General features: G+C 46.1%; 1 protein-coding gene across 1 annotated transcript in view; it reads left to right on the top strand.

The window, feature by feature from the left end:
• Positions 1-5944, top strand: part of LOC135179852 (amine oxidase [flavin-containing] A-like) — a 40848-nt gene extending 34904 nt beyond the window's left edge. The window contains exons 12-15 of the mRNA XM_064151889.1: positions 349-446; positions 2377-2488; positions 4070-4132; positions 4630-5944. Coding sequence (XP_064007959.1) covers positions 349-446; positions 2377-2488; positions 4070-4132; positions 4630-4785 — 429 coding nt within the window. The 3' untranslated portion in view covers positions 4786-5944. The remainder of the gene's footprint in view (positions 1-348; positions 447-2376; positions 2489-4069; positions 4133-4629) is intronic.
• The last annotated feature ends 10196 nt before the right edge of the window (positions 5945-16140 follow it).

Here is a 16140-nt window from a genome sequence, read left to right as displayed (position 1 = left end):
CAAAATCCTTGGTACCTAAATGTGTACCTGAAATTGCACGTTGTGCCACACAGTCTGTATTCCCAAGGGGAGGGCAGCAGCATCTAGTACAGGAAGAAAAGAGCTGCCAATCTCATTCTTTACAGGAAAAAAAGAAGGCAGTGCATGGTTTTATTTGTCCTGCCATTTCCCCACAGGAGGCTAGGACTTCTGTACGAGTGCAAAGGTCTGTTTTGCCTGGATGGGTAGCATTAGCCAGATGACATGGCACTCTTTAGCCTGGGTTTTAGTCTCTTCAAAGGAAATTTGTCTTTTAATTCCATTTTCTCTGCCACAGTTTCACCCTCTATTATTTGCTAATACTTTCAGCCTGTACATTATGAAGAAATGAACTGGAACACGGAGCAATATTCGGGGGGTTGTTACACAGCCTACTTCCCACCGGGCATAATGTATTCTTATGGAAGGTAATCCAGAGAACACTTTGCTTTCTAATTTACATTTCTTAGCTCCTGTACAATGCAACACCTTAGGCAACAAGCTTAAGGCACAGGTAGCACATTGAGGGAACTCCAACTGTCTTTCTGCTCCCTACTCTCTAGCTAACAAGAATCTTGGTATTGACTTTAGTAAAAGCTGAGTTTTTCTTATGACTTTCAAGGGAACAAAGCAGAGTCACAAAGGGACATGCTAGAGGCAGAAAACCTTTTTCTGCTAGATTACCAACAGTATTTGCTTACCAACAGTATTTGATGCTTTCTAAGACCTCTTGGACAGGTGAACAGTCTCTAATTGACTGTGTAGACAAGCACTGAGTTCTGGTGAATCCCACTGAAACACATCACAAGGGGAAGGCACAAAATCCTACATGAAAACTCATTGCCTTTTCCCACCCAGCAAAGCCTCCCATGCCCTTCCCATGCAGAACTGCTGTATTTCTAAAGGGACCTGTTAGATAATATACATGGTTTGTCAATGAAAAGCATGTGGAAGAAACAAGTCAGCATGTAAAAGGAACCATAGAATCATGGAATGGTTTAGGATGCAAGAGACCTCAAAGATTATCTAGTTCCAACCTCCCACCATAGGCAGGGACACCTCCCACTAGAACAGGTTGCTCAAGGCCTCATCCAATCTGGCCTTGAACACCTCCAAGGAGGGAGCAGCCACAACCTTCCTGGGCAACCTGTGCCAGTGTTCCACCACCCTCACTGGAAAGAACTTTTTCCTAACTCTAATTTAAATCTCCTGTCTTCCAGTTTAAACCCATTAGTCCTCATCCTGCCATTACAAGACCTCCCCAGCCTTCCTGTAGACCCCCTTCAGATACTGGAAGGCCACTATAAGGACTCCTCATAGCCTTCTCTTCTCCAGGCTGAAGAGGCCCTGTCTTCATAAGGGACGTGCTCTCGCCCTCTGATCATCTTCGTGGCCCTCCTCTGGACTTGCTCCAGCAGTTCCATGTCCTCCTTGTGTTGGGGGCTCCAGAACTGTACACAGCACTCCAGGTGGGGTCTCGTGAGAGCATTTTTTCTGGAACAACCAGACAAATCTTGTGTCCATAGCCAAAGACCAGACAAACCATGTGGCACATCTCAACAGGAGTTCCTTAGCATGTCCATCATGGAGCTATACCCTCCCTCTGTGCCAGCATACAACTAGGAAGAAATCTTGTGCACAGCTTCTTCTACTGTAGTTTGTCTGAACAGAAGGATAGGAATGAGTGAGGCTTTGGACCTAGGGAAGCTGGTGTCAGGTAAACTAAGAGAAGCTAATCAGGGGTTAGATGGGAGCTCTAAAAGCAGGCATATTTCTGCATGGGCAGGGGACTTCATTACTTGTGGCTTGGTTGACTGGGATACATGAAGCTCTAGAGTGCTGAAAGGCTGGCTCATATGACCCTATGGGGTGAACACAAGTCACTGAATGCTGAGGTTTTCAGCTGTCATCCCCTTTTGGCAGGATTTGCAGCCAGGCAGGTCCAGCCTGCAGAGAGAAGCTGGTGTTAGTGACCCATCACTGCAAAAGCATCATTCACATCCTATTGCAGTGACAGGATAACAATGACACTCCCATGCAGAAGACATAAATCTGTCAGCTGCACTGCATTTCTCAGGGCTGTTAGGATTCTCCCTTATCCCAGCACTGAAACAAGACTCATATTATTTTGCACGGAAATGTGGAGCTCTGATTTATGCCTTCCATTTCCACTCTCTCAGATCTTGTTTTGTGTTCAGAAGCGAGCAGGTGGCCCTGCAGGGACAGCTCATTGCACCACACTCTACAGCAGTTCCGAAGAACTGAAGTTGAGCTCTCCATCAAAGCCCATAAATTGCTTTTAGAAGGATCATCGCCTTCCTGGTACTTGACATCTGACATTCTCCATTTGTTTTGAAGGATCATTCGCCAGCCTGTTGACAGAATCTACTTTGCTGGCACGGAGACAGCTACCCAATGGAGTGGATACATGGAGGGGGCTGTGCAGGCAGGAGAGAGAGCAGCCAGAGAGGTAGAGACCATTGGTTTCTTTTCAACGTCTCTATTAAAAGGTTAAAAAGGATTAAGTGCAGTTTGAAGGATCTGATTTCATGCTTCACACCCTGTAATTCTGCAGACACTCCTAGAACTGATGAGGAAGAAAAGGGTGTGAACCAAAGCCCTTTTGAAAATTTATTCTAAACTTTACTTCATTTTTATTGAATGAAAGGAAGCCAAGAATCTCACCCCAAATCAGAACTTCATGCAATGTGATGCTGCACTGGAGACTTCCAGTGGAGCTCATGCCATACAAGTCAGGTCTAGAGGAAAAAACCCTCCAACCTGATGCTGCCCTTAGATACACTACCAGAGTTTCTAGAAGGAAAAAACCCTCCAACCTGATGCTGCCCTTAGATACACTACCAGAGTTTCTAGAAGGAAAAAACCCTCCAACCTGATGCTGCCCTTAGATACACTCCCAGAGTTTCTAACAGAGTAATCGCTGCATGTTTTAACAATAATTTAAGTAATTATAAATGCTCACAGCTATTTCCTGTGCAGCAATCTGTAAATCTGAGTATTGTTCTCATTTTTGATCTATCCCTTCTGCTTCTCCCTTTGTGAGAGCATACCCTTAGCTCGGCTCTGTGAATTTGTAATAGGCAGCTCTGATAACATCTAAATCTCCTCAGAGTGACATGCACTGGGCTGTGTTCCCAGTCCCAGCGAAATCTCTTTACAGTAGTCTGGAGGGAGGGAAAAAGAAAGAAACCAAACATTAAAGGGTGTACCTTACAATTACAACTGCTATATGGCAGGGCCACAGCGTTGTTATTTAAGGGAAAGTCAGCCCTTTGCTTCCATTTGACAGAATGCCAGGTTCACCTTGTAATCCTCATTACCTGCTCAGTTTCAGGCCATCTAATTTCTTTTCTCTTTTCCTCATGCCTTTGAGCAGTAGTTACAAAGACGGTTAGCTGTCTCGTTCTGGAGACCTTCATTTGCCCCTGAGAACTGCCATGATTGGTACAATCAGCTTATTCTCAAGAAAAAGTCCTCAATGAGCTTTGTGGTGCCTGAATAGCCAGGAGATAACTTCTTAATTATATGCTTTGAAAGCCCCAGAGTTGTACCTCTCCTCTTTCTAGTGTGCGATCCCAGAGGCATCCATCACTCCTGCCAGGCTTTGTGTCCCAGGTGTGGGGCAGGAAGCTCCCCTTGCTATTTCTCACACTGTCCTGTGCAAAAGCTTTTGTTTTTCCACTTGGACTCAGGAACAAAACCAACTAAAACAATCATTTGGAGATGCTGTAGTTCATGTGCATTTCTGAGTGAAGTCCTGCTTTTTACTAATGACTCTGTGAAACTCTCCTTTCACCCTGGCTAGGCACATAATCATCTGTGACATACTTAAACTACCCAAACTGCCTCCTTCTTTTCTCTTTGCTGCTACAGGGAAGTCACTACACGTTTTCTTGTCCAAGGCATTTTCAGACAGCCACAGTTACCTCTTTTATCCATGTTGCCTTACTCTGCTGTTCCAAAACTCAGTGTAGTGTGTGGGGGGTTTAACAATTTTTCCTCATGTAGCACATATAAATATTTCTTCCAGATATTGTACCGTATGGGGAAGATCTCAGAGAATGAAATTTGGATGCCAGAGCCAGAGTCAAAGGTAAGCCAGACTTCCCCCTTCTCACCTGGTCAGACATGTGCCCCTCAGTCAGGCTGCAGCCCCTGTCTTGAGAATCCCTGTGGGGCCTGTCCCATGGCAAAGTTTTGCATCCCTCACATGCTGATGGTGTTCTTTTTTGTGGAGTCATCTGAGGAGTGCTGTTATCTTTGTCTGTGAGGCCAAGAGCCAGGGACAAATATTCTGGAGCCAGGGGGAATACAATCTGCGGGAGATCAGCCTAGTTCTGCCCAATCCCATGGTTTTAAGCCAAATATGGCTTCTCTGCAGTCACAAGTAACTACTTTCACTGTCCCATAGCTCTTCAGGATGACAAAAATACAAGTTCACCCTAACCCTCCTTCCCACCCCCTGTCTGGTCCTTGGGGAACCCTGTGACCTCTGCCAAGTGAGGGATGTTTATCACTCCCACAGTGGCACTCTCCCCACTCAGGTGGTGAGGAAGACCTTACAGTTGTATCATCTGCTCTCTCCTCTAGGATGTTCCAGCCAAACCATTCCCGACCAGCTTCTGGGAGAGGAACCTGCCATCTGTGCCAGGGCTGCTGTGCCTGCTTAGCTCTACCATGTGTTTCACCTCTGTGGCTGCCGTGGGGCTGTGTGCTTATAAAAAGGGACTACTAATTCGGAACTAGTGGAGACCACATGTCCAGTGGAAGCTGCATCATCTTTCCTTTTACCAGAAGAGTGTCATTTTTGGACAGAAGTATGGACAGCTGGAAAGGGCAAAAGTTGTTCTTGTGATTTTTCTTCTTAGCACTATAATTAATTCATCGAATCACCTGCAGTTGCTCCCAGCTAAACAGAAACAAATCAACCATGGGGGCATTTTTCCAGTTTGCCTTTTCCTTGTCCCTTTGTTCTGATTGGACATGATGATACCAGTGGTGTATTCCTAATACAGGCAAGGCAAAATGCAAACCTCACCTTTCCCAGAGAGGCACAGAGGTCTTGGAGGATTCATTTGTTTCGACTTGCTGCTTTATTTGAGTAGCACACGAGCTAACAGATGCCCTTCTGTATTCACCTCGGTTAGCAGCTCAGACCGTCTGAAGTTATTCCCACAGCATCCCCAGTGCACAGAGAAAGATTAGCATGCCAATCAGACATGGAATTGCCAAATTAATTTCCAAATGCATTTGATTAATTATTAATCATCGCAACGTGAAACTTAACTGTGAGCTGGATGAAAAGAGCTAATTGGCATGAAGCAGCTCAGTAAATGGTGAGGGAGGAAGCGTGAGTGGACTTTATTCTGCCCGCTACCGAGCAAACATCTGCGCTTTGCTGTTCTTCAGACTGCCTGTGTCAGTGTGGCACGGCTGTGGCATGGCTCTCAGTTACTCCGTGGCCCAAGACCACCTGATCCAGCCCAGGCATTTGCTGTTAAAGTGAAGTGGATTAACACCTACTGACCTGCAGCAGGTGCCAGCTGTTGTTTTCTGCAGGGCAGCAACTTCCTGGCTCCCTGCCCCTTGTTTTGCTCATGATCCATACCACCTTCCTCCAAAAGGGAGAAGCACATTTGGGGCTTGAATTACTGCCTTGTAAATTACAGTAATTGGATGCATCTGCCTGCTCCACTCTTACTATGTTCATGACAGACTTAAAATAATCACTTTAATGTTTAACTGACAATGTACTGGCATTATGCAGTCCTCTTTTTTGCCATGAAATGTGAGAATTGTATGTATCCATGAACTCAGCTGTCATTCAACGTGGGTGAAATGTGCCTTTCAATAACTCTGACACCTTAATAAGAGGAGCTCTTCTATAAAGTTTTCTTCAGATTTTTTTCTTGTGTCTCTTTTTTTTTTGGGGGGGGGGGGGGGATGTGGTGAATTTGTGGAAGATGGTGTTTGTCTGCTGTGTTAAATCACTAGGTTTATCATGTGCAGGAGCCACCAAACTGGTCTTCTCCTTGCTGTGATCCCAACATATACGCCAACAGAAACACCTGCCTACCCAAGATGACATCACTTCTGGTCTCTGCTTCAGTGGCATTCATATGTCCTCTCACTTCTTTGTATAGAAGCCTTGTAGACACTCTTAAGTGCAGACCAACCTCAGCCTAAATGCCAAGAGGATGGAGCTGGGATCTGCTTGGTGATGCCCAGTGACAGGACAATGGGCAGTAGGTGGAAGCTGAGGCATAGGAAATTCCATGGAAACATGAGGAAGAATTTTTCCACTGTGAGGGTGACAGAACACTGGAACAGGCTGCCCAGGGGTGTTGTGGAGTCTCCCTCTCTGGAGATATTAAAACCTCACCTGGATGCATTCTTGTGTGATCTGGTCTAGATGATCCTGCTCTGGTAGAGGGGTTGGTCTGGATGATCTTTTGAGGTCCCTTCCAGCCTCTAACATTCTGTGATTCTATAAGTTCTGGTGGGCTCCAAACCAGAAGCCATTTCCAAAGGAAAAAGGGTGCCTCAGGCAGCCCTTTGTCATGAGATGTGAGCAGGTGCTCATGCTCCCAGTGTTAAGCAGCACACAGAAAAGGTTGCACAAACAGTACAGGTCTCTTGAGCTACTTAATTCATTGTTCACAGCCATTCTGTGAGGATCAGCCAGTCAGTACCGGCTTCTCTGAGGTAAAAAGACCTGAACATATTATTTATAAGAAGACTATCTCTACATTTTCAGCTTCAGCTTGGCCATCCTTCTTGAACTTTAACAGGCACTTCAAATTCCTCTCACCATGAAGGAGAGAATAGTCTCAGTAGGAGGCAGCAATGTTGGATTTTGAACAGGCCAAACTTTAGTATTAAATGTTTAAAGGTTTTTTGGCAGGCCACATGATAAGCTGGCTTAGCATCTACCTTAGAAAAATATTGAGGATGGAAAGTGACAAGTGTGAGTTCCTGCTTGATTTGAAAGGCTCCCTGATGTGTGTTCTACCCAGCTCCAGCCATTGCAGAGGAGGGATTCCTGTGCACTAGGGCTGCCTTGTGCATCCAGCCTGGCACTGCTGCAGTGGCTACCTAAGGTCTGTGAGCCCTTTGGCTCTTTCCAAGCAAGAGGAAGCACAGGCTTGCTTCTGACAAGCCTTTTGTGGTTCTTCAACTACAAAATGCAGAACACCCCACCCACCCCCAGAAAAAATGGCTCTGCACAGTGGCACACTTCTACCAGCGGCATTATTTCCAGCGCCTGAAAAGCACTGTCCATGCCTGTTAAAAAGCCTTCAGCCGTGTGTGTATTTGTGGCAATTAGAGCCAGTCATTGTTATGCTGACTTTGATACCTGAGTTTCACAGGGTTTGTGTGCAAAAGGGGTCCCAGATCATCTGGAATATGCCCATAAACCGTATTGCCCAGCTTCACTTTTCACTGTATCCACACATTTCTCCTGCAAGCCATTTCAGTTTTGAAGTGCAAGCTCAATTCGGCTGAACTAATGTGAAACGGGGCCAGGTACAATGCTCCCCGGTTTGCAGGGGAAAGAAGCACGTCTCACTGCAGTGGGAGTGGTAAGCAGCAAATGAAATGAAAGAGGTTGATTAAAATTGGCATTTCTGAAACCCCTGCAGCTCCCAGGCACCAGACTGCTGCAGAGCAAGGGCAGCGCTTGTCAGAGATTACAGACCAGTTTCCATCCTGCTTTAATGCCCTTCCTGACAATCAGACCAATTTACCTGTTTAAACATTAAACCAGCCAGGCACCCTTCTTAAACCAGTTTGGAAACAGAACGGGTTTGAGTTTATCACCACTGGCAAGTCTCCAAACAGGCTGCTGCTGGTATTAACCCCATGAGGCTGAAGCACAGTGCAAACACCTTTTTTTGCTGGGGTACTCACACAGATCCACAGATTGCATTGGGTTGGAAGGGAACCTTAAAGGTCGTCTTGTCCGTACCCCATGCCATGAGCAGGGACACCCTCAACTAGATCAGGCTGCCCAAGGCAGCCATCAAATCTGATCTTGAAAGTCTCCAGAGGTGGGGACTCAATCACATCCCTTAGCAACCTGTTCCCTGTTCCAGTATTTTACCACTCTCATTTTAAAGAACTTCTTCCTTATGTCCAACCTAAATCTACCCTGTTCTAGTTTTAAACCATTGCCCTTTACCCCTTGCCCTGTCACTATAAGCCCATCTAAACAGTCCTTCCCCAGTCTCCCTGTAGGTCCCCTTCAGATACTGAAATATAGCTATGGGGGGTCTCCCTGGAGCCTTCTCCTCTCTAGGCTGAACAGCCCCAACTCTTTCAGCCTGTCTTCATAGGAGAGGTGCTCCAGCCCTATGATCATCTGTGTAGTCCTCCTCTGGACCTGCTCCAGCAGGCCCATATATCTCTTGTGTAGGAGACCCCAGAGATGGACACAGGTGGACACCTTCTCTAACCAAGGATGCTCAGTGCCCTAGTTGTTGAAGGAAAAGGCTTGCACTCCCTTGGCAGACATGGCTGTGCTCTCCAAGTGAGGGGTGAGAGGCCAAGGTCTGCACTAAGTCCGTCAGCACCAGGGTCAGAACTGAACTGCATTGACATACCTTGGAAATGGAGAAAACTCAAATGAAAATTATGCTGGTTATTGCCTGGAAATAAAGCAAAGAGTGGAGCAAGCAGTGGCAGAAGGAGCACCAAGGAGGAAGGAGAAAAACAAACAAACAAAGCTATTTCTCCATACTAGCAGTGAAATGAGAAGCAACACAGAGCAAATAGATCAGGCTGTCTGAAATATGCAAGTAGAGTTGATGCACGTGAGAGAGCCTGTCTCTTTTTAAATTCAAATGATGGTTTTGCTTACAGGTACCACAGCATTTGTGTCCAAGCCCTTCACAGCATGTCACATAACTAGCCTTTCAGCACCTTTGAGAGCCATGGGAATCAGCACTGGAGATGGAAAAACACCACTGTGAGACTCTCATGTATCCCACTCCCTTTCTGTCCCACTCTCCTCAGCTGCAGTTCCTGCCTCTCTCTCTGTGCCATTAACCAGCCTTAGTGGGATAAGGATCCTGAAAGTGACAGGCTGCTGGTCCAGCAGGACCAGGCAAGACAAGCAGGACAGGCAAGAGGTGTGGGAGGAGTCTTTTTTGCACTGTTGTCCCACTGAAGTTTTCCTTCCCTTATCATTTGGCCATCACACAAGCTCCAAAATGCCCCAACATGGGTATTGACAACCCAAACCCCTCTTCTGGTTGGAAATCCACCATGTGAGAGGCCTGAGATGTGAGATAGCATGAGATGAAGCACTGTGTTGCAGGGGCTGTATGCTTTGATGCAGTGGACATGAATGCTCTTCAGGTCAGGCAGTGTGGTTTCAGCCTTACTCTTCACATGGGACAAGATCTAATCTGATTCGCTTGACATACTAAAGCTACATCCAGCCTCAAAATCCACTCTGGGCAAGCAAGTGGGTACAGCCTACACCTGATCTCTTGATACTTGTTCGCCAACAGTACTTCCCAGTCCATGTTTGATCCAGCTCCCACTTACAGGCTCAATCTCTATTCCCAGGATCAAACACACCCTCAGTCACCAGCACAAATTAGCATTATATATTTGGCTATAAATGATCATCCAGGGCCATGTGCCAATACTGCACAGTCTGACAGATTGGAACAGGAAGGTTTCCCATCTGTCTGTTCTGATGTCCCAAGCTGACCATGTTCTGCTGCCTGACAGCAAGGGCTTTCACAGTATCACAGTATCACAGTATCATCAGGGTTGGAAGACACCTCACAGATCATCAAGTCCAACCCTTTACCACAGAGCTCAAGGCTAGACCATGGCACCAAGTGCCACGTCCAACCTTGCCTTGAAGTGCCCCAGGGATGGCGACTCCACCACCTCCCCGGGCAGCCCATTCCAGTGTCCAAGGTAGAAACCACTCCTGGAAGAAGCTGTGGACTACTCTTATGTTCTTTGCACAAAGCTCACCCTCCAGTTCCAGACAGTGGCTTCAAAAAAGAGAAAAAATGGACTAATCCAGAGAGTGCTCCTGTGTGGGAATGTGAATTCAGTTGGTGTTCTTTTCCTTTTGCTCTGTTTCTTTCTTGTGGGGCAGTTGGAAACAAGAATTTTCTCTTTGTAAATGTTCACTGCAACAATTACTTTACACACACACACACACAGAGAGAGAGAAAGAAAATTTCACTTTGGTGTAAATCCAGTAGGGGAAATTAAATCTGCTCTTTGTTAGTGAACTGTAACTTTTCCCACACAGCTCCTGCACTTGGCAATCACTGCTTCAGCCTCCAGTTGCAACTCCTGCTCTGCTCTTTACTTGCAGTGCTTGGCTTTCCAGTTTTTGTTACCCGTTTCCTGCTCTCTAGGTTTTTTTGGGGGGTCTGCCTCATGTTTTCTAGCACAAAGAGAATAACACATCACACATGGAAGAAGCAGGGAATGAAAGCTTCCCAGGTGAGACTGTATCACTTATGAAGGGAAAGGGAAGCTTCTCAGAGAGATGCTGGCAGCTTGCTGGGTGCTGAAGGAGCTCAGCAGTGCTTTAAAGCTGCTCTTTGCCTCTGCTAAGGGATCCCAGGAGATATGATGTACTCCAGCCTGTAACCCTGAATGCATCACCCAGGGATGTTCCTCACAGACAATATAAAGCAGAGATCCTTTGCCATCTCTGTCTTTTCACTGTTACACTTCCTCTATGAAATATAACAGCTCCACTGACACTCATGGCACAAGAAGACAGCTGCCAGTTTAGGCGAGGCTGAAAACAAAACAAAGGGCATCATTACTTCTTAAGTTGGCATTTGGGCTTTCATGGCCAGATCATTCACTTGAAAACTCTTTGGATGATAGCCTGACCACCATCATAAAATCACAGAGTGATAAAGTGGGTTGGATTGGAAGGATCCCAGAAGTTAATCTAGTTCCAACCCCCATGGGTAGGGAGGGACACCTTCCACTAGACCAGGTTGCTGATATCCATCCAGCCTGGCCTTGAACACTTCCAGGGAAGGGGCATCCACAGCTTCTCTGGGCAACCATGTTCCAGTGTCTCTTCGCTCTCACCATGAAGCATTTCTCCCTCTTATCTAACCTTAATCTACCTCTTTTCAGTTCAACACCGTAACTCTCGTCCTATCACTGTACTTCCTGATAAAGACTTTTCATTTCCATCGAGATGCTGGCTCAGCCCAGGCTGCCCGGCTGAATTGCAAAGGGCAGCGCCTAGCAGCTGGGGAGGGGACAGCCGCAGGCAGCCAGCAGCTGTAGGCAGCCAGCAGCTGCCGCAGCTGTGCCGGAGCAGGGCCGGGCCGCGGCCGGGCGCAGCGGAGCTCGCGGCTGCCATCTGCTGGCGGCAGCGCAGCGGCGATTTAGCGGCAGCGCAGCGGCGATTTAGCGGCAGCGCGAACGAAAGCCTCGCAGGAGCAGCTTGGATTGGGCTGCCCAGGGAGGTGGTGGAGGCACCGTCCCTGGGGGTCTCCAAGAAAAGACTGGATGAGGCACTTAGTGCCATGGTCTAGTTGACTGGTTAGGGCTGGGTGCTAGGTTGGACTGGATGAGCTTGGAGGTCTCTTCCAACCTGGTTGATTCTATGATTCTATGATTCTATGATTGGCAGCGATCCCAGTGGCTGTTTCTGCGCTGCTGCTTGCCTCCACTCGGGTACCCAAACTATCGAGCTCTGGAATGGAAGCACAGCTGGCTGTGCTCGTTTGAGCCTAGCTGGAATGTTTTAATGAGAAGAACTAGATTACAGGCTGTGAAAAGGAAACAATGGTGATGTCTGCTTCACTCATAGGCTTGCTGAGATGTATAAGAACAAGAACATAAATATAGATAACAGACTTGCTCTCTGGCTTTGGCTGCCTCCATTCTCTCTCTAATCTGCTGTCTTTGCGACTAATCTATCTGCTTCCTAACTCCCTTGGCCGACCCTCTAAGCTACCTTGAGAATAAGTCTTGGGTAAGGTAGAAAGGTGGGAGGAAGGTGGAAGGGTGGTTGTGAGCCCCTCCTGGGGACTCAGTTGTCTGGGAGGGGAGCTGTGTTTCTGTAGTACCTTTTACCTTGTATATTTCTGTTTATAACTGTATATACTGTAAATATCTGCCTGTATATTGTGCTAAGCTGTAAATAAAAAGCTTCATTCAATTTCCAGAGCTGCTGAGTCTAGTCTGGGTGATTTTCCTGTTGAGTTTGAAGAAGAGGAGGCCAAGGGGAGACCTCATCACTCTCTGCAACTACCTGACAGGATGTTGAGGAGAGGTTGGTGCTGGCCTCTTCTCACTACAGGTAATTAGTGATAGAACAAGAGGGAATGGCCTCAAGCTACAGCAGAGTAGGTTTAGACTGGATATTAGGAAACATTTTTCCACAGAAAGAATGGTCAAACATTGGAATGGGCTACCCTGAGAAGTGGTTTAGTCACCAACCCCCTATGTGTTTAGATGTGACGCTTGGAGATGTGGTGTAAGGGTGAACTTTGTACAGTAGGCTTATCAGTTGGACTTGATGATCCCAAGGGTCTTTTCCAAGCTGAATGTTTTTGTGATTCTGTAAAGGGAAGACCCCAGCTTCAAGTCCCAGACCTGGCTCTGATAAGGCCACATTGGAGGAAGCAGAGAAAGGCAGGCTCCATCCCTGTGGCCTCTGCTTCCCAGCTAGGCAGTCCCTGGCAGAAGTCAGGGCAATGGAGAGCACCACACACACCCCCCAACCTCCCCCCCTACAACCTCTATGCCAACACTGCAAGATTTCCTCTGAAGGACAGCTTTAGTCTTTTCTGCTGCTCGTTAGCATAAAAGAACTGGAAGAAAAGTGTGAGCACAGATCATAATTGCATGTGAACTCTGCCCTCCTCCAAGAAAGGTGTTTCTCTTGATGGAGATAGAGGCGCTAGCTTAAATATGCAACCTCTGAAAAAGCATTCTGGCCACCCTCCAGCTCATACAGAAATTATTAAGGAATAACATAGTTTCTAAGTTGGTTTTAATATTCTTGTTCCACTTCAGGCTAAATTGGCAAGTGGAAGCTAGGGTAACATCTCCCCTTAATTGTGATTAAATGCAAGCGTGCATTTCAATTGTTTAAGATAACAACCTCACAGCCCGATGGGACATCTCGCTGCCTCGGATCTGGAACAGAAGTTTTCCACATCTGAAATTATAATGTAATTTCTGCTAAATGCAACACTGCTGCACAAAGTGTTTTCTTAGAACTTGGAGCACATGCAAATCGGGACTGCACAGCCTGACAGCTGACAAGGATGCCTCAGTGCATTATTAATATGCTTCCTTTACTCCATTCCCATTAATATGCTTCCCTCCCATCCAAGCATCAGAGCATATTCGAGTGCAGTGTCAAGCCCCATTAGATCACAGTGTGGGAGCAAACGGAGCTATTTGACAAAGCCCATCAGCCACAGGCTGGTGTTTCTGCTCGGTACTGCTGCCTCAGGTGTACCTTCAACAGGTCTCTTCTGCCACAGGGAATCAGCACTTCACAAGACCCCTTCAAAGCTACTACTGACGTCCAATGACATTGCACCTTTGGGCAGGTGAGGCTGGTCTGTACTTGCTCGCACCCTTTCTGGTGCAGGTCAGATCATGGAATCATAGAATCAACCAGGTTGGAAGAGACCTCCAAGATCATCTAGTCCAACCTATCCCCCAGCCCTATCCAATCACCTAGACCATGGCACTAAGTGCCTCATCCGGTCTTTAACACCTCCCTGGACAGCCCATTCCAATGACAAATCACTCTCTCTGGGAAGAACTTCCTCCTAACATCCAGCCTAGACCTCTCCTGGCACAACTTGAGACTGTGTCCCTTTGCTCTGTTACTGGTTGCTGGGGAGAAGAAACCACTATCCACCTGGCTATAAATTCCTTTTGGGTAGTTGTAGACAGCAATGACATCACCCCTGAGCCTCCTCTTCTCCAGGCTAAACAACTCCAGCTCCCTCAGCCTCTCCGCATAGGGCTTGGGGTTGGATGACTTAGATTTGGATGAGGTGTTTTTCCCTTCTTAAAGTCTACTGAGTGGTTGCCAGAGTAAACGGAGCTGGATAAATATTCATTATTTTATTAGTGATTGTTCCATGAAGAAGGGATTTCAAGATTTGCTAACAGAAAATTCCCTATGCAGGTAGGGAAAAACATCCCTAAGTGAACAGAAATAACCCTTTACATCTAAATTAGAAAAGCTAACTCTCACATTCTGTCAAAACACAGGGTGAGATTGTCTTTGACACAAAAGGGATGGAAAAAAACCTCAAAGAACTTTGTTGCATCTTTTAGTAAGGCTAGCAAGAATGGAAAGCTGGAACTTTGGCACCAGGTAAAGATTCAGTAGAGAACATCCTTAGTGTATGTTTCACAGATTGTCATAGACTCTCAAAACTCATTTTTGAGCTCCTTCTTGCCTAGCTTCAGAATAGCTGCTTGCTATGACTGTATCAGTCATGCAAGCTAAAAGAAATTTACAACCCCTTGTACTCAGGTGTATTTTTTTACAGCTGAACTTGGCACTAACTGAAAGCTTTTCTAGCAAACCCTGCCTGCGTTCTGACTAGAGTACCACACCTTTCTTTTCCCTTCCAATGACCAACAAAATCACTATCTAGGCTGTGTGCATAAAGGAAAGCTATGGATTAATAAATCACATGTGGAAGTACCTATTAATATGCAGTTTAATAGCCTGTAGCACATTAGACTCCCAGGCCCTGCATCATCCTTGTTTGCTTTCCTCTGAAGCCAAATACCTCAAGGAAGCATTAAGCACCTAATTGCCATCAGCAGTTAGTGGGCGGCAGAAGCTGCCTGGTTTGGTACCCAAATGCAACTCTACCACTTGTGTAGGGCTGGTTTTAAGACACACAGCCTCTGGAAGTGTTGCTGCCTTTTGTAGCAGCACCAAGGTGCCCTTAGATGTCTGATACAGGAACTACGTTTTGGCTCCTGAATTGGTCTCTAGGTGGGCAAATATCATGAGATCTTTCAAAACATCTAACCTGGCTATTAATGTCTTTGTAGAATAAGTGAAACAGATGTATTAGGTATGAGCTAATCCCATGTATTTGAATCATGTAACTGAGATCCCAAAGTTAGAAACCCCATCAATTTAGGCATTTTACTACACAGAGAGCAAGAGAGAGAGAAGGACCAGTCCATAGCACTCCTCCAGACTTCCATGGGATGAATCACAAGGCTGTGTCTTGGCAGCTCTGTTGACAGAAGCAACTCAAAGGAGGTGGCAAAAACTTGGGCCCTGCATTGGTCTAAATAGAAATCCTCACCTTGTTTCCAGTAGATAGCAAACTGTGCCTTGTTCCTGTACAATCTGAAGCCAATTTTCCCTTTCATTCTTGGATGGTTTTCTTCTGAGGCCCAAGGAGAATTTATCCTGCCTTAAGCCAGAAGGCAAACGTCATTAGTCCCTCCAACATTTCAGAATTTGCCTCAGATGAGTTGATTGGTAATCATCGTACAAGGCAAGAGGAAAAAATGATCCTCAGCTCTTAAACTGAGTTTTGCATGATTTAGCCAAATAATTTGCAAACACATCCTATCCTCTCGTAAACAGCGAGTGGGGTTTCTAATTGGTTTCTCAGGAAATCATATTACTACCTTCTACAGATGTTGTGCAAAATGCATTTCACCTGTGTTAATCTGTCTAAATTGCTTTCCTGTAGGCTGGACTGCTGGAAATAATGAAGTGCTCCCTGGCTGACATAGCTGCTTTGACATGCACACCAAAAGCTTTGCTAATAAAGAAATAAATACATCACTGCTTCAGTACCAACTCTGGAATGCCACAGGGTACGTCTGAACAAAGGGTTAAAGAGGTAGTTCAAATCTGACCCAAGGCAGCAACACTGAAGAATCAGAACCATTTTTGAGCTGCTTTGAGTGCCTGTGAAATGTGTTGTTGGCTCTGATACGTTTCTTAGGGGACTGATGCTTTAGAGAGCATGCAAAGGATTAGTTGAGGATATTATTTTTCATGGTATTTATGCCCCTTTATAACTTGTAAGTAACTTGGAAGTAATACTGAGAGTTAAGCCCTTACAAAGAGTGTTG

The sequence above is a fragment of the Pogoniulus pusillus genome, chromosome 12, assembly GCF_015220805.1.
Source record: "Pogoniulus pusillus isolate bPogPus1 chromosome 12, bPogPus1.pri, whole genome shotgun sequence".
Classification (NCBI taxonomy): domain Eukaryota; kingdom Metazoa; phylum Chordata; class Aves; order Piciformes; family Lybiidae; genus Pogoniulus; species Pogoniulus pusillus.
This window is presented reverse-complemented; position numbering and strand designations above follow the sequence as displayed.